General features: G+C 40.6%; 1 protein-coding gene across 1 annotated transcript in view; it reads right to left on the minus strand.

The window, feature by feature from the left end:
* Positions 1 to 7,745: 7,745 nt before the first annotated feature.
* The window catches only part of LOC124556299 (secreted frizzled-related protein 1-like), a 416,152-nt gene continuing 400,104 nt past the window's right edge, over positions 7,746 to 23,793 (minus strand). The window contains exon 4 of the mRNA XM_047130274.1: positions 7,746 to 8,442. Within this exon, the coding sequence (XP_046986230.1) occupies positions 8,290 to 8,442 (153 nt within the window). The 3' untranslated portion in view covers positions 7,746 to 8,289. The remainder of the gene's footprint in view (positions 8,443 to 23,793) is intronic.

Here is a 23,793-nt window from a genome sequence, read left to right on the forward strand (position 1 = left end):
AGTTTTTCTGAGTGTGTTGGAAATTTAGAAAGACGTAAGTTACTTACTGGACGACTATATATTAGAATATAACCCTCAATGTTAAATGAATCAAGTAAATGTTCATAATAGGTGAAAACAAATAGCATAGAATGTTAATATAATGTTGAGTTCTTGTCAGCAGTTAAACACATTATTTTTGTGGTATGAGGCAGGCATAGGCAGACATATTATTCAATTCGTATGCTGAATACATTTACTGATTTTAATTCAGCAGAATAGTTTTTACATTGTTAGGGTAAAGTTTCTACAGTATTTATGCCATAAAATCTTATCCTGTTTGAACCACAGTCTAGTAACAAGAAATCATCTTAGTTTATGAAATACCTGTCATACTACAGTTAATCAAGAATTTTACAAAAAAAGCTGCTCAAAAGTACTGTGAAGTAGAAACGTCATATTAAAAAGTCTTGTACAGTTAACAAACTTAATGAAATATCAGACAGATATTAAACTGAACAACTTCAAACTGTTATTGTTGCTGTAAACCTTTATTTGCTGGTGGTTTTAACAAGTCAGTATGATGTAATTATTCTTCAGTTGTTTCTGTAAAAAGGATCTTGAATCAGTTTAATATATGCACATTGCTCTCTATTTCAACATGTACTAAAGAACCTCAATGAACTGAAACTCTGCATGGGTTCATAAATGTACTTTCTAGATTAAATGTATATCAATTCTTTTTAGTGACTCTTCTCATAGAACACAGTGACTGACTTCAGGATAGAATATTTGCTATCCTTTTTTGAGAGTTAAATACATAGATAAATTAGTGTTGAGTTCTTTCTCAGTATGTGTCTGTATCTGCTGGTATATGATAATACACATACATAGTATTTGAACATAAAATTTCAGTGTCATTATTAGTACCTACTCCTCGAGATAAAATATGTATATCATGATGTTAATATAGATGCGGAGATATATTTTCGTATGACTTTTATTTTTACATTATTACTGTTCAGATAAGTACAGTCTATTAGATAATGTTAGAATACAATTTACGTAAATGCAACAGAGTAATTAGCATCTTAATCAATGTCATGTGGTATATTGGAATTTGAATTACATTAGACACGACAGATATACTATATTGGTTCAAAATCGATGACACCAACTTGGTATGCATCTTTACAAACACTATTATTTTATAATAGATTTTTCTTAAACACCCAAAATTTCTCACTAGTAACTATAAATCTGGAACATTAATTGGTTTAAACCAATAATTTTAAGCCAGTTGTCCATATTTATAGTTTTATTACATAAATAATACACATGTTTACGTGAAGAAGTATACATATACAAAATTAGATAAACACAGTAAAATTCAGATAAAGATAAACAAAATTACTGCCCTCATTTTCATTCTAATTACAGGTGACGGGAATTATCACTGACACTTTTGATGGCAGTAGTTCTCAGTAACATTTCCTTGCTTGATGGGCAGATATTAGCATATGTATTTCCTTCATTAATGTCACAATATTGTTTTGTAGTTATTGATTATTTGGTAGAGGGAATGAAACCTATAGCATCTGAAGCCTTCACATGTTTAAATCTATACTTTCCATTTAAATGTTAAAAGAATAATCTTTGCTACCTAAAATTTAAAAATAAATGCTAAAGCTATGGAATCAGTTTCTTACATTCATTGATTGTATGGAATCACAATATGGATAGCTGACTGAAATATTTATCATTCCTGAGGGGCGATAACTGATACATAGCTATGCATTGCAGATAACTAAACTGCACAAATTTTTGCTTTTTCTTCTCACTAATACTTTCACTCTTCCCTGGGGTTCAAATAATGTATCATGAGGAATTAAAACTTTGCTGTAATTTGCAGCGGATCTCTTTGGTCATCTATGACTTATATACTTGCCAATTTAAATTTTCTAATATTTTACATGAATAAAAAAAACACAAACTGTAATCTACTGTTGGAACTGAAGTCATTGTAATAAGAAAATTTTATAATAAATAGAGCTAAATTTTGTTTTGTAGTACATGTTTGTATAGTTTCCACAATATTTATGTTATGCACTTGCTGGTCTTAATATATGACATAAAAAGTAAAATTCAGAACTTGCTGACAAAAATACATGGCAATTTTTTAGAAATGAATGTGTGTGGTGCCAATGCTGTGAAAAGCTGCATTTAAAATGAGCAAATTTTTATTTTCTGTTTCATGTAGCTTTTTTCAGTGACACATAGAATAATAATTAGTTCCTCTTGATGACTTCATACTGCTTGTGTTTTGATATGGAACACTTTTACAAATGAACATCGAATGACGTACTGCACATTGAAAGTACAATAGTATGAGGAGATATGTGTATATATTTTGTGACTCCAAAATGAAAGAAGTATATGAAATACAAAAATCTAGCTAGTAGACACTAAATATTGGATTTCAGTGTAATATTGTTAATATTAAAAGTATAAGTTGATAGGATTGTTGTCATGTGAATGGACAGATAACAAAATCTGCAATATTTCATTCAGTACAAGTTTTAAATAATGTGAAATAAATGTTTACCCCTTAAAATATTGGATTTTAAGAAAAGAGCAGTCATGAGAGATGTGATCAATATGAAAGTGCAAGTAAATCATAAACCATGTCAGAAATGTTTCAACAAAGTTATTCAGCTCATTGAGTGTATAGATTACACAGTCTATTCTAAAAATATGAATTAAAACTCATTGCCCAAAACCTTTGTGACACTAAATTTTGATACTGGTAAGTACTTCAGTCATGAACGTTTCAGATGAGAAATATAGCAGTATTCCTTTTCTTTTCAAAGCTAATTACATTCTACTCAAACTTACAATGCAAATAAAATATATTGTAAACAAAACACAATTGACACTGGAGTTCTCGTCCAGTAAAAACTTAAATATATAAACACTAAAGTCTTCTTTAAAATTACTTGTATTCAGAAATGAATATGGAAGTTTCCTTACAGTTGTTCTTCCTATATACCATTCGCAAAGAGCAGGGAAAGAGGAAAATGACAATTGCACCAGAGGTACCCTCCGCCACACATCATAAGATAGCTTGTGGAGTATAGATGTAAATGTAGAAGGTGGTACTACTTTTGTTAATTGTTACAAAAATACCTGCTCATGGGACACCACCTTAACATAGCACTGTCTGCGTGGCTGAGGAGGCTTATGTCCTCTGGATTTGGAGGGTAGTCTGGTAGTAGCTTAGCTGTCAGAGGATGACCCAAGCCATGCAGGACGAAGGGGAGGAGCTAGATGAAGTCTGTCCCACAATGGGTTATTGGTACCTTTCTCCTGTCCGAGGCATATCCTTCTGATATACACTTTTCCTGTTGTCTCCAGTTACAAGTAAAGGTTAGGGAGGACTGTTAGGTGTAGGTGAGCAAGCCACCCTAGGGGGGTAAACCATTAAAAGAAAATCAGGCATGTTGGAAGGCTGCAAAGTGGCAGCCCCATGAGCTGCCCATGTAAGACGGCCAATTACTGATAGTACCCAAAACAGCCTCGAATCAAGTTCAGATATAACGAGGACAGGTCCAGCGAAGAGAAAGGTTAAGAATAAAGGGGTGCTAATATAATTAAGGTAGCAACATGGAATATCGAGGTTTAGCAAACAAAGAAGAACAGTTGGCAGGAGTCTGAAAAAGGCCAAGGTAGACGACAGAGCTTCTTTCATAACAGAAACAAAGAAAAAGCTACAGGGTAACAAGTATGTAGGAGAATATTTAGTATCATAAATTGAAACACGAAAATAACAGAAAGCAAGCAAGGGGGTTGCCCTTTACACCCATAAGAGATGGGAAAAAAATTATTGGGTACAGTTATATATATGAAAGAATTATAGTCATGACTGACAAAGAAGAAAGAAAAATCTGGCTGTCTTTACAGTTCATGCCCCTAATGAAGAGGGAAAAAGAAGAGTCTATATATTTTTATGAGAAACTGTAGTCGGTTTTGGACAAGTATAACAACAAGAATCAGATAACATTGACAGGAGATTTGAACACAGGGGTTGGGAATAAACCTACCCCACGGGTTGTGGGACATGGAAGAATGGCATAAATAACAATGGATGATTGCTTACAGATTTTGTTTCTTTTAACAAACTACAGATAACCAACTCTTTTCTTCCAAAAAAACAGATGTTCACGAATATGCTAGGGTTTAAGTCTCTTATTGACTGAATTATCATCAATGAAAAATTAGAAGGCAAAGTAAGAGACACAAGAGTGTACAGGGTATGTGACATAGGTTCTGACCATTTCTTGGTAATATCACAAACAGATATGTAAACGAAATGGAGAAAGAACAAAAAGTTGGCAGAAGAAAATATGAAGCGAGGGGTCTACAAAGTATACCTGTTAAATAAACAAAGCATACGAGATCTGTACAAGAAGGGACTCAATCAAAAACTAGAGAAGAAAGAAGAAGTGGAAGAAATGGAGAAGGAATGGAAAAATATAGAAACTGCAGTTAAATGGTTCAAATGACTCTGAGCACAATGAGACTTAACTGCTGAGGCCATCAGTCCCTTAGAACTTAGACCTACTTAAACGTAACTAACCTAAGGACATAACACACAGCCAGAATTCGAACCTGCGACCGAAGCGGTCGCGCGATTCCAGACTGAGGCGCCTAGAACCGCTCGGCCACACCGACCGGCTCAAAACTGCAGTTAAGAAAGCTGCTGAAGCAGCCTTAGATAAGAATGAAGAAAGGGTTAAAAATTTGGGAACCAGAATTAGATAAAGTTTTAAGGAAAAAAACAAGACGCTTATCTTAAGTATCTCAATGAGTCAAAGGAGAAGAAGCATCGAATTTACAAAGAAGAGAGAAATGCAGCAAACAGAGCAGTGAAACGGCTCATCGAGAATCTTGGGATTGGCTTATAAGCGTAACAGACGACGATATTCACTGAAAGCAAATGACAGCTCATAAAGCAATGAAAATGCTAAATCAAACAGAAAAAAATTTGCTTAAATAAATAACATCCAACAAGAAATATAGATAGAACATTACAAGGAATTGTGGTAGCCCTGTGGACAAACTTGTTCCACAGAGAAAATAGAGGATGGAATTGAACTTGCATGTTAGACGATTTATGTACAGATGATTTAAGAAATGCCGTCAACTCCAGAGAAAAAGCTACTGATATGGATGGTATAAACGCTGAACTGTTAAAATATGAAGCGCCCTACTACAAAAGAGATTACTGCATTTGTTTAACATCTGCTGGAGAAAGAGAGCTTTTCCAAAAGCATGATCACAAACAAAGATGCTGTCAGTATTTAAAAAACGAGACCATAGTGGCTACGAGGCCAATGGAGAAATCAGCTTACTGGACACTGCTTACAAAGTTTATGCAATAATAGTGAACATGAGGTTAAAGGTTGTAGCTAACAGCTTGTTCGTTGAAGAACAAATGAGAATTTGGTGGAGCAGATCGACAACAGATAGAGTATTTACAATTTAAAAAAATTATCGAAAAACAGAGAGAGTAGCCTATAACTGGGAATCTCATAAATTTTATTAAGGCATTCGGTAAAGATGATAGAAGGAAATTGTGGAGAATTATGAGGAGAAGAGGATACCCACAACTCCTAATAAACATTTTAAAAAGTCTGTAGAAACAGATGACTGTAATTTTAGTTAACAATGACGCTCTAGCACAGTCTATAGCCCCAAACAAAGGAGTAAGACAATGGTGCAACATCTCACCCACACTTTTTAACAAAATAAATGGCTTTCAAAGGTTAATAGCCTGTATGGAAAAAATTGTGATCAACAATAAAACAACAGAATAGGTCAAACATTTTAAATATTTAGGTTGTGATGTCAGATATGGGTATGATAAAGACACAGAGAAGAAAGAATCAAAGTTTGGGAATATATGTGGAACAATAAACAGAAGTATAAAAAATGAAATGAGTAAAGAAACAAGACTGAAATTTCATAAGTGAATGGCAGGTACACTGCTTGTTTATGGAATTGAACTGTGGGTCATAAGTAAACATCAAGAAGTCGCATACAAGCCCCAGAGATGAGGTTTATAAGGGTAGTAAAGGGGTGCATTATAGCTGACAGATTTCGAAATATGGAAATTATGGAAGAACTCAATATATTTAACTTCTTCAGTAAAATACAAGAAAATAGGAGCAACTGGAATGAACATCTCAAAAGAATGACTGTACGAAGATTACCTGTCCAGACAAGAAGACTTAAGCCAATTTGGGGAAGAAGTCATGGAAGACTGAGGAAGCAATGGGTACTGTAACAGGCAAAACAAAAAAGCCTAATGCTTGAAGTGAAGATGACATTACAAAAATATTTTAATTAGCTACTTCAAAATGAAACTGAAAAGAAATGAAGGTGAAACTGCTACGGAGAAATGTGAAATGATTTCACTTAAACTGAAATGACAAGTTTAAAATTTAAGCTATGACTTCTTGATTTAACTAAGATTGAGAGGTAATTAATGAAGAGGAGAATGAGGTGAGATTATTAGACTGAAGAAAGGTTGTCATATGATCCATTACTTCCAGTTATAGACTGTTAAAGTTGTGTGACACGAAAAAAATCTTAATGAATATACGCAATCAAAGGACAGAGAAAACTGAAGCAAAGTGTAAAATTTAAAATGGAAAATATCTCACTCTAGAGACAAACTTATGAAGATACAAGCAGCAGAATTAAAAAATAAATATGTCAATTTTTAGGCTACATAATGTGAACTGATTTTCAGTTAGCATACCATTCTCTCAGTTTTTCATTCTTTTGATTCTGTTCCATACTGATGTGCAACTTGAATTCTGCTGCTGAAAAATTCTTAATTTTTACTTTAGCTCTTAATGGGTATTTGTTCTCCCCCCCCCCCTGTCTGTCTGTCTGTCTCTGTCTCTTTCTCTCTCCCTCTCTCTCTCTCTCTCTCCCTCTCATATACACATAAACAAAGATAAGTTCATTCCCATCCTTAGGGCTTGTTTGAACACCCTACTACTTTACTTAGCATGGTCCAATTTCATATGGTATGCACTTGTTTTCCTCAGACCTTTGAACTGAATCACCCATCCAGTTATAATGGGTCCTGGATTTTAACTAATTACATGTAATATGAAAAACTGTTTGGCTTCATGCCTTGACTTGGAATTATTATATGTTTGGAACAGTAGGCAGAACGATATGTCATAGGAAAATGATTCATTTCACCATACAATGTGTGACTAATTCTATTAAATACATTAGGTTATCAGTATTTGATTAATTAATGAGTAATGTCTTATTGATAATGTTAGGTAATGGATTTTCTTTCAATGTATTTACATTGATTGACAATCTCATTTATACACTTTAATACTTCTATGTATAAAATGTATGAACAAGCTCAGTATTTTATATAATCTGCCCATTATATACTTTTCTACTAGCAACTATTATTTCAAAGAATATGACTAAAAATATCTGTGAGGGGAATATAATTTTAAATATATGTGAATTACAGTTTCAAAAGCCTAAAAAAGATTAACTCAGTATGAAAATAGAAGTAAAATAATTTCGGATCTATTTCAAAATATAAGGCTAATCTGAGTGAGTGATACACATCATATTAACGTAAGTGTTATGTGTGAGACAAGATGTGGCTGTTGAAAGAATGTACTAGGCAATAAATCACTCATGCATATTTGTGAGTAATACATTTTATTCAATATACAGCAATTAGATAAAATTTTATTAAATCTACATACATTTTCTTTTGTTTCTATGAACAGCTTGGTCACAATAGCATGAAAAGCCTTTTCATGAAGGTATAAATATTAAGTGTTGATTATATTTAAGATTGGGATGCACACAAGTAAGACAAGTGGTAATGTCCATTCATTACAGCATATGTAAGAATTTGTAAAACTATAAACAACAGCTGTCAGATAGAGATGAAACATTACCAGTTTCATATATCAGCATTTTTCACCACTTCAGAGCATCATGCTTTGGCTTTCTCATCCATTTTTCATATAAAATGTATTGTAGCTACACAAATCACTTCTCCACATGTTAAATCAATTGAGACTCTTCAGTTTAACATATCACAGACATATTATGTATTTACAATCCTAGTCACATAATATTCCATGTAATATTTATAAAATTTATTTTAAGTAGAGAAATCAAAATTCATCTGTTAAAAAGTGTTCAGAAAAATGTTCCTTGAAATGGCAACATTCCACATGCGCTCAGCACTATTTAATGTGGATTGGTGCGTGACTGACGAAGCTTTTTCTTTTTCGGTACAGGTGTAACAATGCTTGTGTTCACAAAATTATCTCCAATACCAGTCAAAAATTTTGGGTCAGAGCAGTTCAGCTTCTTGAACATCCTGACAGCTGTTTTCAGTGGCTGGAACAAAAAAGAAAAAAATACAGTGATTAATATGAACACAAGTAACATCACATATGACTTAAGCTAATGCTAAAGTGCATCTATTGCTTAAAACCTGTGTATGCTGAAACAAACATCATCAGTTGTACTTCAAATTGTTAGGAAATGTCATTGGTTATGACTAATCATCACCAAAGAAGCCTATCACCACAAGAAAGTTATACGAGTGAGTAATTAGAGTCTTCTATTTAAGGAAGTGATGCAGGAACTGGTCCTAAAAGTATGAACCTGTGTATGACCATTCCTTAATAAACGTTATATTAGGTATGCAAATCTTCTATTTTGTATTAAATAAAAATATTTAATAGTTACACTACGAATGGAAGTTATTACACTATGTGTTTACTTTTTAGGCTTTAAGAAGATCGATTTGAGACATGAAATGCATGTAATTTATCAGGAGACTCTTTGACAAAATATTTTCAAGGCTTACTACCACGTTCTGTTAATACCATGTAATGCATGGTATATGGTGAAATAATGTAGAACTCATCAGGATCACATTCACCTCATATCATACTGCTCTGGTAATAATATTAAAAAAGGAAGGTTAATGTTTAACATCATACTTATGACAAGGACATTACACACAGCCCACAAATTAGATAGGATAACGATGATAAAGGTAATTAGATGTGCCCTTTTCAAAGCACACATCTCAGTGTTTGCCTAGTAGTAATGTTAGACACCCTGAACTGTCAATCGAACCTACTCAGTGATGAAAGGTTGTGCCACAAGGAACGTGAAAGACAGTGTACCTTTTTTAAATAATAAAGCTTATTACAAACCTTCCAGTTGGATACAACCTCTAAATATCACTTGTTGGGCCAATTAATCGTATGTAAGTTCTGTGATTGTAAATTATTCTTTATTGACGAGTAAATTGTGTTTATTCGGTTGATGCTCGAGTTGATGGAAGCGAGAAAGTGAAACGCTGTGCCAGCATACAACCTGCTCATTTTAAAAAGTATCAAGTGAGCTCTCAAGCTTAACATTCATGCACAAATGTCACGTACTCTCAACCCAAAATAAACTGTGCAATGGTTCATAGATAAACTGAGGATAGTGGTGCAGAATTTGATGACTGGGGACTGTACACTGCCAGTCAGATTTCTGAGATATGTGTGTGTGAGTGTTTATGGTTTAGGGGCGCTCAATGACGAAATTATCAGCGCGATTGTTTTAGAGGAAAATTACTTCGATCAGTAGGATTCAAACCAGTCTGAAGAGTAAAAGAGCCCCCATGCATTAATGACCGCATCTGCCAAGACATATTTCTCATCACAGTTAAGCATACAGTTGAAAGTAGACAAGTAAGTCATAGTGTAGTGATGACTGTGGGCATATGATCAGAATATTGTCTTGTTGTTCGTGCATCACTGACCGGCATGGATCAATGCCTAAAGCATTAAGCTCGTGCTGAGAAAGGAATTCAGGTGGGGGTGGATTTCAAATCTCTAGCAACCAGATTTAATTTATTTGGAATTTCCCTAAATCAGTTAAGCAAATGCCGGGGTCGGTTCTTCAAATCCGTGTTCAGATTTCTCGCAAATTTTTGTTCAGCAGCGAAGACTTTTAAAACATATTCAGGAGTAGCAGAGTCCCTTTCTGGTTATTTTTCTACGGTTTTCCTAAATGAATTCATGTAAATCCCTGGACAGTTCATTCAATAAAACCACAACTCAGATTCATTCTCCATTCTTGTCCACTTCGATCAAATGCAACATGTATAATGGTCACACAGTCAACGAGATGTTAAGTATTATGTATCTTTCCTCTTTTCTTCTCCACATCACTCCTTTCTTGGCCCTGAAAATCTGATGTTAAAAAGTTTTACGAAAGATAACATCAACCTTCTGTGTCAGATTCAAGTAAGCCAAAGATATCATAGTAGCAGCACAGTAATAATAGAAGGAACAGACCAACTAGCTGTCTCTGGCAACACACAGAAAAGTGATGCGAAAGTAAAATATATAAGAAGCTACAACTTCACTCACGTGTAGAGGTCTGTCGTGTTCTGTGGATCCCATAATGAAGAAACACCTTTGGCGATGTGGAATGGCTCAAGGTATAACAAATACTTTGCTTGACAACATTAAATGCATGTAAAATTGCCCGTATGTTATTCAACCACTATTCATTTTCTACTGATTCCTTAATGTGTGTGAGAGTAAATTCATAACTGTCAAATAGTAATGCCATCTATACACTGTAAATACGGACATTTTTATCTACACTCCTGGAAATGGAAAACAGAACACATTGACACCGGTGTGTCAGACCCACCACACTTGCTCCGGACACTGCGAGAGGGCTGTACAAGCAATGATCACACGCACGGCACAGCGGACACACCAGGAACCGCGGTGTTGGCCGTCGAATGGCGCTAGCTGCGCAGCATTTGTGCACCGCCGCCGTCGGTGTCAGCCAGTTTGCCGTGGCATACGGAGCTCCATCGCAGTCTTTAACACTGGTAGCATGCCGCGACAGCGTGGACGTGAACCGTATGTGCAGTTGACGGACTTTGAGCGAGGGCGTATAGTGGGCATGCGGGAGGCCGGGTGGACGTACCGCCGAATTGCTCAACACGTGGGGCGTGAGGTCTCCACAGTACATCGATGTTGTCGCCAGTGGTCGGCGGAAGGTGCACGTGTCCGTCGACCTGGGACCGGACCGCAGCGACGCACGGATGCACGCCAAGACCGTAGGATCCTACGCAGTGCCGTAGGGGACCGCACCGCCACTTCCCAGCAAATTAGGGACACTGTTGCTCCTGGGGTATCGGCGAGGACCATTCGCAACCGTCTCCATGAAGCTGGGCTACGGTCCCGCACACCGTTAGGCCGTCTTCCGCTCACGCCCCAACATCGTGCAGCCCGCCTCCAGTGGTGTCGCGACAGGCGTGAATGGAGGGACGAATGGAGACGTGTCGTCTTCAGCGATGAGAGTCGCTTCTGCCTTGGTGCCAATGATGGTCGTATGCGTGTTTGGCGCCGTGCAGGTGAGCGCCACAATCAGGACTGCATACGACCGAGGCACACAGGGCCAACACCCGGCATCATGGTGTGGGGAGCGATCTCCTACACTGACCGTACACCACTGGTGATCGTCGAGGGGACACTGAATAGTGCACGGTACATCCAAACCGTCATCGAACCCATCGTTCGACCATACCTAGACCGGCAAGGGAACTTGCTGTTCCAACAGGACAATGCACGTCCGCATGTATCCCGTGCCACCCAACGTGCTCTAGAAGGTGTAAGTCAACTACCCTGGCCAGCAAGATCTCCGGATCTGTCCCCCATTGAGCATGTTTGGGACTGGATGAAGCGTCGTCTCACGCGGTCTGCACGTCCAGCACGAACGCTGGTCCAACTGAGGCGCCAGGTGGAAATGGCATGGCAAGCCGTTCCACAGGACTACATCCAGCATCTCTACGATCGTCTCCATGGGAGAATAGCAGCCTGCATTGCTGCGAAAGGTGGATATACACTGTACTAGTGCCGACATTGTGCATGCTCTGTTGCCTGTGTCTATGTGCCTGTGGTTCTGTCAGTGTAATCATGTGATGTATCTGACCCCAGGAATGTGTCAATAAAGTTTCCCCTTCCTGGGACAATGAATTCACGGTGTTCTTATTTCAATTTCCAGGAGTGTATATTTACAATTCCAGATCTACATAATCGTATAATTTATAGACTAAATGATAAGAAATTATTTATTTTCAATTTACTTTTAAATTTGTGAGAATATTCCGGTTTATAGCTTATGTATAAATGCAGCTTCTTACATAATTCTGCACCTGAGTATAAAACTTTAATCAGTGATGTTGCACCTGCATTCGTTTGAAAATAATTTTTTAACACTGTCACACAACTAAATATTCTGCGAAATACACAGTCCTGTTACATTAATGTGACCACCATCTATGTTCGACGTCGGCGTTCAATAACCAGGCACAGCTGGCAGGTGGCAGCTCTAGCAGTGGAGGGCATATAAAGTGTGTCAGGGCGAAGGGGAAAACAGTGCAGTTGTCGTAGTGCGGATATGGAGCGATTTATGTGACCAACAAAAGGTCATGATCATTGGCTTTCGGGTACAGGGTGGAAGCGTCTCCGACATGGCTAAGTTTGTAAACTGTACTTGTACCGCCGATGTTAAAATATACTGTGGATGGCAACATGAGGCTATCCAAAACCAGCTCTGAGGCAACCGTGCTGCAGCTGCACCAAGGGTCATAGATGACAGGTGTGAAAGATGGCTGTGGAGAAGTGTACGGACGAATAGACGTGCAACTGTTGAGCAACTGATCGCGCAGATGGACCAAGGGGCTACCAACAGTGTCTCCTCAACGGCCGTTCAGCAAAGGGTGCCGAGTATGGCCCCCTGCAGCAGGCGTTTGGTTCATGCACCCATGCTGAAGGCTATTCATCGGCGACGAAGGCTGGAATTGATACCCTAACACCACAAGCGGACGTCCACTGAGTGGCGACAGGTGGCCTTTTCAGACGAATCTCGTTTTAGGTCAACACGTTGAGGCGTGTGTTTAAAGTGCAAAGATAACTGAGTTTCTTTGTGGTCTTACGACTTGTTATCCATTTGATCATCAAGTTTTCCCATGATATTTCGCTGAGTGTGTGATCAGTGACATGTATACACATAGTTCATTGTTATTTATTTAAAATTATGCAGTATGACTTTTTAGAACAAGTGCAGAAATGTTGCTTGTTAATCAGTTGCAGAATAGGCCAGCTGTTAAAGTGACGGTGTCTTGATGAGACTTGCAACAAACATTATAGTTTCTCAACTGTCTTTTATTGACCTGGGGTTCAAATCAATGAGGGAGCTCACTGGACAGTCAAGATGAGTGTGGTTCCAGCAGTACTGATTTGGTTACCTACATTTACCTTAAACTCTTTTGACGTCAGTACTATGGAATTTCTTTTTTCTGACGTCATTTCAAAAGAGAAGTGTATAGCACTTTCGTTGAAACAATTGCAGAACCGGAACAGCGAATTGTAGTCTCGTCACGATTTACAAGGTGATTTAACAATTCGTAACTTTTTGAACTTACTGCAGAGACGAAGGCAGTATTGCCTCCGAATGTAAGCATGACACGTGGAACAACCCCTTTAACTCGGTCTACGGTAAATTGTAACGAGCCAAAGTAGGTTGCATGTCTTGTTAATGTTGGCCTTGGATGAAATTTGAGCTCAGTTACATGGGGAATTAGTCGAAAAGTTTTTTATACTAAGTGGGACAATATTTGATACTGAAGTCAGTGGCGGGTCGTAATCACACATTTGCAGTTACCTCACAAATGACTCATTGCAGATTCATGTTTACTGGAAAGTTTTTTTTCTATCGTCGTATTCTTTCACCTGCAACAGTTTTCACTACGAACTGGGACACGCCATCTATACAAAACTTGCACTTGAGCGCCTCTTGCATTCAACTCAACTTGGTGCCCCAAGTGGTCGCTATAGTTATCTCCTGCTTAGCATAATTTTACGATGAACACACAATTAAAGGTGTTGGCAAGATCACAGGAAATTCATATAGAACACTTCTGTTCAACATTGCCAGACTGTCATTTATGAAGTCAGAACTACTTTCTCGATACTGAATCATTCACAGAAGCAAAACTGAGAGGCAATTAACAAGTGTTGTTCAGTAGATATGAAGTGTCAGACGCAACCTTCCTAATTGTTTTAGAAAACATTGGAAAAAATAAAATGGATGTACCGTTACAGAATAGTCACGTTTTTCTAATCTTGTTCAGGGATGTACGACTGCATATAACACTGTTTCAGGATACGTCATTGACCGATTACGAAGAAAAAAAAAAAAAAAAACAGAGAGGGATTGGTATTTTATAAAGTCAGATATAGATTTCAGTTTTCTGCTAGAAACAGCCTCATCGACAGAAAACTTGTTACCAAACGAGATGACCCAGTTTTTAAGGCACTGCACTTGCGATCAGGAGGAATGGGATTCAAATTCTCTTCTGACCATCCAGTTCTAAGTTTTCCTTGATTTCCACATATAACATCAAGTAACGCCACGATGTTTTCTTTGTAAAGGACACAACTGAATTTTTTTTTCTTATCGTTCTCCAACTCGAATTATACTTTGTCTCTAATGAGATATCCGGCCAGTGTGTCCGAGCGGTTCTAGGCGCTTCAGTCTGGAACCGCGCGACCGCTACGGTCGCAGGTTCGAATCCTGCCTCGGGCATGGAAGTGTGTGATGTCCTTAGGTTAGTTAGGTTTAAGTAGTTCTAAGTTTTAGGGGACTGATGACCTCAGATGTTAAGTCCCATAGTGCTCAGAGCCATTTGAACAATCTGTGGTGCTGTGTTGCTAACAAAGCCGTCACACAGGTTGAAAATGGATGACCTAGCCCCACAAGTTCTTGCAGAAGGATTGCAATACTTCCATGTAATCTGGCACACTTGAAGGAAAAGTAATGCGCATCCTCTTCTTCGCCACAGGGGTAGCAAGGTGCCTCTATGGAACATTTGAGGATATTCATGTAAAAGTCCGTAGTTAAATTTGAGTCTGGCTATTAGAGAGGCGAGGCGCCTAGACAATCAATTTGTATGGACTTTCGTGGATTAGGGAGCTGTCAGTTTTTTATCAAGGCTCTAGCGACCAGAAATCTGGAATCCTTACTTAGAATTGCAGTCCAAGTAGTGTGCCCTGTCACAGCAGCTTCTCTGGCTAAGCGGTCGATATTTTACAGTTGCTGGTAATGTTAACTCAGTTCTTGATTATGTTGTCCTCTGAGCTCTCTTTCTAGCATAAGATGTTTTAATAATCCCATGTGTTTGTTCTTTCTCTTTATTTCTGTTTACTTTTATTCTCGTCTGTGTCAGAGGAAACCAACTCGGTACTGCAATTTACAATTACTTCTTTGATTCTCCCATGGCAACAACAGTTTATGACCACTGCGTTTAATGAAAGTCAGTATAAAAATGTGTGTGGATTGCATCCCGTATCACGTGTAACAAGCCAAACAGACAATTAGCAAATGAAATGGAGCGCTCTGAAATAACATATACAATGTGTTAGATAACTATGACACATATTACATTTCATAAATAGTTGTAGATACAAAGGCGCAAATATTTAGCTATGTGGCTAACATTCTCAGCTTTCCTTCACAGCAAGATATTGAAATAATTACATTTTTTAATGGATCGGTATGCTTTTGTTACCACACCAGAATCTCAAAGATTGTCTTGTCAGGTTAGGTCAAAGCTCCTCATATCTGCTGACATTTAGTTAGGCTGCTCATTTATCTTAAATAGTATATGCCGTTCTTGACAACACAGTTATCTGGAAGTTCCATGGATCATATTTGCAATCTCTCGCTGTGATGTGGAATAAGTCAGTTTTACAATTATTGTAAAGATGGGGAAACATGCTGACCATTGACGTGATTGTCTTAAGCTAAGTTCTGTTTTGTATACAGTGATTTATACTGAACTATGTTAGATCTCTCTCCCCGCCATATGACACAGAAAGTCGTCTGTGCAGTAGCAGGATATGTAAAGTAGATATGATTTCAGTTTGTGTTTGATATTAACTGTAATATCTATCGATTGTGACATCTCAGTCAGCATAAATGTTGTGACTCCCGTAAATATTTTATACTTTTGCCTGTGGCGTCTACTTATATTATCATTTCATTTGGAAAAGCAAAGGGATCATTAAAATTACGCTGCTCACCTTTCTTGAAAATGACACCAGATTCTTTCTTTTAGATTGAACGTAGATTTGATGGAGCTCCGGAAAGCAGAAAGTACTTTGGAGCATGACACAGCATCACATTTTGGGCTACGTAGTTTTACAGGTTTTCGAAACAAAATGAGTCAGCTTCACTGGAGGTAGTCATAAAGTTATACTGTTGCTTTTATTATGAGTTGATCTATTATATTTATTTCATTTTCAATTAAAATTAATTTTATCGTAGGGTACCATGACATATAGCATTATGAGAGGTAACGGAACTTTATGGCGGATTAAAACTGTATTTCCATCTGAGACTCGAACCCAGGACTATTGCTTTTCATAGGCAAGTGCTCTACTGAGCTACCCAAGCACGACTCAAGACTCGTCATCACAGCTTTAGTTCCGCCAGCACCTCATCTCCCACCTTCCAAACTTCACAGAAGTTCTCCTGCGAAACTTGGTAGACTAACACTCCTGGAAGAAACGACATTGCGGAGACGTGGCTTAGCCACAACCTGGGGATTGTTTCCAGAACGAAAATTTCATTCTTCAGGGGAGTGTGGACTGTTATGAAACTTCCTGGCACATTAAAACTGTATACTAAATCGGTATTCCAATCACGGCCTTTTCCTTTCGTGGGCAAGTGCTATAGCAACTGAGCTACCTGAGTACCTCATCTCGTACCTTCCAAACTTCACACAAGCTCTCCTACGAAATTTGCAAGACTAGCACTCCTGGAAGAATGGCAGAGACTTGGCTTAGCCACAGCGAGGGACATTATTTCCCAAGTGACATAACACCACAGACTCCAATTCACAGATAAAATTTCCTTCTGGAAACAATCTTCGATGTCTCCACAATATCCATTATTTCAGGAGTGCTAGTCTTTCAAACTTTAAAGGAGAATGTCTCTGAAGTTTTGGAGATAGGAGATGAGGAACTGGCTGTGAGGATGGGTCATGAGATGTGTTCGGGTAGATCAGTTAGTAGATAGTTCCATTAAGTTTTGGGTGTGCAGCCGCAAGAAATCTCCTTCTTCTTCTTCTAATATTTCGGCTGTATAACGTTCAGCCATCTTCAGAGTGAGCCGCAAGACTGCCGCTCCAGTTTTTTTTTTTTTTTTCTTTATTGATTTTCAGTTCCCCCCGAAGGGGGCTGGCTGGCAGCAGCTTAGTACACTGCTCTACAGCCTACAGACTTTTTTTTTAAAAAAAAGTAAGAAGAAAGAAACAAGGAAAAACAGGCGATAAAATGGTGACTTAAACTGTAAAATGGCGGAAAAATGCGGAAAGTTAAAACAGAAAGCAAAAGGGGTTGGCAATGTTGATAAAATACACAGGAATCAGACAAGTAACATAGTAGACACACAATTAATAAACATGGCGACAGTCTGGTTTCTGTTCGCAAGAGATAAAAAAATCACACCCAGCGACAGTATGATGGCTGTTCGCTACACTTCGCAAAAGACACAACACAGAACACACTGTAAAACACTGCACGAAAATGGCGGCACAAACATGACACTCCCGATCCAAAGGCAGATGGGGGGGACCTGGAGGAGGGGGAAAACAAGGTGGGAGGAGAGGAAAAAACGAAAAGGGGGGGGGGGGGAACCAAGGAGGGAGAGGACTCATAAAGGGGGGGAGGGGCAGGGCAGACGCGAGAGGGAATGAGAAGAGGCAGAGGAGGGAAATGCAAAAGGACTCGGGGGAGAGAAGGGGGCAGAGAGGGGGGAGAGGGGGAAAAAAAGGAGGGAAGGGGGGGGGGAGAGGGAGCCTGGGAAATGGATAGAGGAAAGGAGGGGGAGTGAGGATCAGAGTTGATAGGAGGGATAAATGGAGGGAGAGAGGGCATCATCCCGGAGGGGGAGTTGATGGAAGCCACCTTGGGAAAGGAGATGAAGGGTGTAGAGATGGAGGGTAGGGGGGACACAACAGTGAAGACGTGGCAGGGGGCGGGATGGGAGAGGAGAGGAGCAACCAGGGGGTGAGGGGGATCAAGGCGGCAGGAGGTGTAGAGGATGCGGATATATTCGAGGAATAGGAGCAGATGGGGGAAAGGAATGAGATCATAGAGGATCCGTGTGGGGGATGGGAGGTGTATACGGAAGGCGAGGCGGAGTGCATGACGCTCAAGGATCTGGAGGGACTTATAGAATTTGGGGGGGGCAGATATCCAGGCAGGACTGGCATAACAGAGGATGGGACGGATTAAGGATTTGTAGGTGTGGAGGATGGTAGAGGGGTGCAGCCCCCATGTCCGGCCAGAGAGGAGTTTGAGGAGTCGGAGGCGGTTGTGGGCTTTGGATTGGATGGAGCGGAGATGAGGGATCCAGGTGAGGTTACGGTCAATGCTGAAGCCAAGGTAGGTGAGGGTGGGGGTGAGGCAGACAGGACGGGCGCAGGCAGTAAGGGAGAAATCCAGGAGCCGGAAGGAGCGAGTGGTACGACCTACAATGATTGCCTGGGTCTTGGAAGGATTGATTTTCTGGAGCCACTGGTTACAACATGCAGCAAGAAGGTCAAGGTGATTCTGGAGAAGGCGTTGGGACCATTGGAGGGTAGGAGCGAGGGTGAGCAATGCGGTGTCATCATCATATTGCAAGAGGTGTATTGGAGGGGGGGGGGGGGTTGGGGCATATCTGCCGTGTACAGGAGGTAGAGGAGAGGGGAGAGGACAGAGCCCTGGGGCACACCTGCAGAGGGGTAGAAGGTGTGGGAATTGGCATTATGGATGGTAACATAGGAGGGAGAGGAAGGAGGCCATCAGACGGATGTAGTTGGCAGGAAGGGCCTAGGTTTGGAGTTTAAACAGGAGACCGGGATGCCAGACACGGTCGTAGGCCTTTTCGGGGTCAAGGGAGACAAAAATGGTGGAGCGACGGGAGTTAAGCTGGAGGGAGAGGAGATGAGTGAGGCGGAGGAGTTGGTCATCAGCAGAGAAGGAAGGTCGAAAGCCACATTGGGTGTTGGGGAGGAGGTGGTTTTGGCAGAGGTGGTGATGGATGCGCCAGGAAAGGATGGATTCCAAGAGCTTGCTGAACACCGATGTGAGACAGATAGGACGATAGGAAGAGACATCAGATGGAGGCTTGTTGGGTTTGGAGAACGTCAGGATATGGGAGGTTTTCCACAGGTCGGGATAGAAGCCAGTGGCAAGGATCACATTGTAGAGGGTGGCAAGGACTGAAAGGAAGGAGGGAGGGCAGTGTTTGAGGTGGCGGTAGGTAATGCAGTCGTCGCCGGGAGCAGTGTTGCGTTTAGTGCGGAGTGTGAAGCTGATGTCCTGTGTAGTGATGGGAGTGTTAAGGTCAGATGGTGGTGTGGCTGTTCCAGTGCTCGCTTCGTCCCTTTATACTGTCATACCGCGCGACTGCGCATGCGGCCACAGATGCAAATGCGACAGAGACGTTGGTCGGCGGCAGAGACGTGCATAATGCGCGAGTTGTATCTATGACTCCGCAGTTGATCTGTGTTGGCATATCGATATATCATTGTGAGCTGCACTGTGACGTCTTCTTTGCTAGTTTATTAGAGCAAGTGTCGGATTCCATGATTTATCAAGATTGAAACCACTATCTCTATTAATTAAGATTCACATCAGTTAGTAGATAATTTGCCTGCGAAAGGCAAACATCCTGGGCTTGAGTTCCAGTTCAGCAAACAGTTTTAATCTACTACTAAGTTTCATAATAGTGCACAGTCCACTGCAGAGTGAAAGTTTCGTTCTGTAAACAATCCCCCAGGTTGTGGCTAAGCCATGTCTCACCAGTAGCTGTTCTTCCAGATGTGCTAGTCTTGCAAGTTTTGCGGGTAAACATCTGTGAAGTTTGGAATGTAGGTGACAGTTCGGTATCAATAGGCTTGCGAGCCAAGATAACAATTTCACGTCGCAGTCATTAATAAGATAAGTAGGTATCATGTTACACTCCCATTGTCAGGTAACACTCTTGGGCTAATTAAATTTAGTATCAACCCCCCTTCCTCTCTCCCAGTCCAAGGGGAATCACCAGCAACTGTTCAAGGTTATCCAGGGGAACTGCCAACCCCTCCCCTTCCCCTCCTACCTACGCAACCCTTCCCCCTGGGCCAATAAGATTAATCCACTCTCTCCCCTCTCTCCCTCTGCTCTTATAACTGGAGGAAACGAAGTCACAGCCGAAAGCACAGCTGAAAAGACGCACATTAGGAAGCAGTACAGTGTTACAAGACGTTGACTGATGAGTGTATCGTGTTCAAAGATGTGGAGGTCAGTACACCCATGTAACATTATGCCACCCCACGCCATAACACCTGTGCCACCAAATCAATCGTTTTCGTTCTACAGTGTGTCTACCGTGTACAAACGCTAGGGAATGACTGACGAGAGGATACGGAACAAAAAAGGGTTTAATGAACTTAAGTCCAGAGAGGCATGGTTTCCGTGCTTGAGACCATTTATTCAATAATACTTTATTACAGAGACAGTTGCCTTATATGTGCGGTACCATGCAACCACAGATACAGTATTCATGGTTTCCTCCTAGAGGGTGGTACTGTTCCTCATATGTCATTACCCTAGCGCCCTCTCCTGCCATATTAATTGGTAATGTTGTGTCCTATTCACTTCTCTTGCAGATTCACCTTGTAGTGAGTGTGATGCAGCATTGTACACAATGGTTCCATATTCGAATCGAGAGCTTGCCAACATGGAGTTTAGTTACGGAAAGACAAATGGTAACGCGTGGCTGTCGCCAAGGTGGTATCAGGAGACCTATCTCTGCTGACAACAACCACAGCATTCAATGTTTGCTTGCAACAGCGTTTACCATTTGTCTGAGACAGGGTCGTTTCAGGAATTAGGAAATCATGAAGGACGTACCCGAAATGTTCGGACACCAGACTTGGAGGAAAATGTGATTAACACTGTGGAAGGTGACCGCCATGTCAGTACCAGGCAGTTGACCCACCAGTACAGGGTAAGCCAGACGACTGTGTGGAACATTCTCCATGACAATTGTTACTACTCTTATCACTCACAGCGCGTGTAGGGCTTACTGGGGACAGATTTTCCAGTTTTGTAACTGGTTTCTTCACCAAACAACCATGATTCTGGGATTTATGTCAGCCATCCTATTCATAGATGAGGCCATCTTTACATGGAGAGGTATTTTCAACTTTCGTAACAGTCATCTGGGGGATTGTTTGCAGAACCCCCATGGTATGGTGACAGTGAATCATGGGCATCGGTGCAGCTGGAATGTGTGGGCCAGGAAACTGCCGACCGTATTGTAGGACCAGTCTTCCTTCCACGTCGCCTAACAGGCCGGAACTATTGGCGTTTCTTGCGGGTGACTTTGCCTCCTCTCCTGGAAGAATTGCCATTGAGGATTCGAAGGGTTATGTGACTGCTACATGATGGCGCTCCAGTCCACTTCACTGTTAACGTTCAGATGGTTCTCAATCGTGTCTTCTCTGGTCGGTGCATCCAACGAGGGGGTCCATTTGCATGGCCTGCTTATTCACTGCACCAGAACCTGTGTGATTTCTGGTTATGGGGCCACCTCAGAAGTAACGTGTATGCAGAGCCCACTGCGGATGTGAAGACAATGGAGCAGCATATTCATGCTGCCTTTGACACTGTTTGGATGCAGCCTGGCCAATATGGACGTGTGAGAGAGAACATGCTACGGCATGTACACGCATGTCTTGAGGCACGTGGAAACCATTTTCAACACACACTGTAACTGCCGTAACAATGTATGATTGAATAAATAGTCTCTAGCATGGAAACCATGCATTTCCGGACATAAGTTCATTAGACCTTTTTTGTTCTGTATCCTCTCATCGATCAATGCTTAGAGTTTATACACGGTGTAAAAAATCACCCCGGTCCATTGATCGTGACCGGGCCAAATATCTCACGAAATAAGCGTCATACGAAAAAACTACAAAGAACGAAACTCGTCTAGCTTGAAGGGGGAAACCAGATGGCGCCTTGGTTGGCCCGCTAGATGGCGCTGCCATAGGTCAAACGGATATCAAGCGCGTTTTTTTAAAAATAGGAACCCCCATTTTTATTACATATTCGTGTAGTACGTATAGAAATATGAATGTTTTAGATGGACCACTTTTTTCGCTTTGTGATAGATGGCGCTGTAATAGTCACAAACATATGGCTCACAATTTTAGACGAACAGTTGGTAACAGGTAGGTCTTTTAAATTAAAATACAGAACGTAGGTACGTTTGAACATTTTATTCCGGTTGTTCCAATGTGCTAGATGTACCTTCGTGAACTTATCATTTCTGAAAACGCACGCTGTTACAGCGTGATTATCTATAAATAACACATTAATGCAATAAATGTTCAAAATGATGTCCGTCAACCTCAACGCATCTGGCAATCCGTGTAACGACAGCGAGTAGTTCGCCTTCCGTAATGTTCGCACATGCATTGACAATGCGCTGACGCATGTTGTCAGGCGTTGTCGGTGGATCACGATAGCAAATATCCTTCAACTTTCCCCACAGAAAGAAATCCGGGGACGTCAGATCCGGAGAACGTGTGGGCCATGGTATGGTGCTTCAACGACCAATCCACCTGTCATGAAATATGCTATTCAATATCGCTTCAATCGCACGCGAGCTATGTGCCGGACATTCATCATGTTGGAAGTACATCGCCATTCTGTCATACAGTGAAACATCTTGTAGTAACATCGGTAGGCTATTACATAGGAAATCTGCATACATTGCACCATTTAGATTGCCATCGATAAAATGGGGGCCAATTATCCTTCCTCCCATAATGCCGCACCATACATTAACCCGCCAAGGTCGCTGATGTTCCACTTGTCGCAGCCATCGTGGATTTTCCATTGCCCAATATTGCATATTATGCCGGTTTACGTTACCGCTGTTGGTGAATGACGCTTCGTCGCTAAATAGAACGCGTGCAAAAAATCTGTCATCGTCCCGTAATTTCTCTTGTGCCCAGTGGCAGAACTGTACACCACGTTCAAAGTCGTCGCCATGCAATTCCTGGTGCATAGAAATATGGTACGGGTGCAATCGATGTTGATGTAGTATTCTCAACACCGACGTTTTTGAGGTTCCCGATTCTCGCGCAATTTGTCTGCTACTGATGTGCGGATTAGCCGCGACAGCAGCTAAAATGCCTACTTAGGCATCATAATTTGCTATAGGTCGTGGTTGACGTTTCAAAAGTTGCTGAACACTTCCTGTTTCCTTAAATAACGTAACTATCCGGCGAACGGTCCGGACACTTGGATGATGTCGTCCAGGATACCGAGCAGCATACATAGCACACGCCCGTTGGGCACTTTGATCACAATAGCTATACATGAACACGATATCGACATTTTCTGCAATTGGTAGACGGTCCATTTTAACACGGGTAATGTATCACGAAGCAAATACCGGCCGCACTGGGGGGGTCAGGGATTTTCTCTGCCTCGTGATGACTGGGTGTTGTGTGATGTCCTTAGGTTAGTTAGGTTTAAGTTGTTCTAGGTTCTAGGCGACTAATGACCATAGATGTTAAGTCCCATAGTGCTCAGACCCATTTGAACC

The sequence above is a fragment of the Schistocerca americana genome, chromosome X (genome assembly GCF_021461395.2).
Source record: "Schistocerca americana isolate TAMUIC-IGC-003095 chromosome X, iqSchAmer2.1, whole genome shotgun sequence".
Taxonomy (NCBI): domain Eukaryota; kingdom Metazoa; phylum Arthropoda; class Insecta; order Orthoptera; family Acrididae; genus Schistocerca; species Schistocerca americana.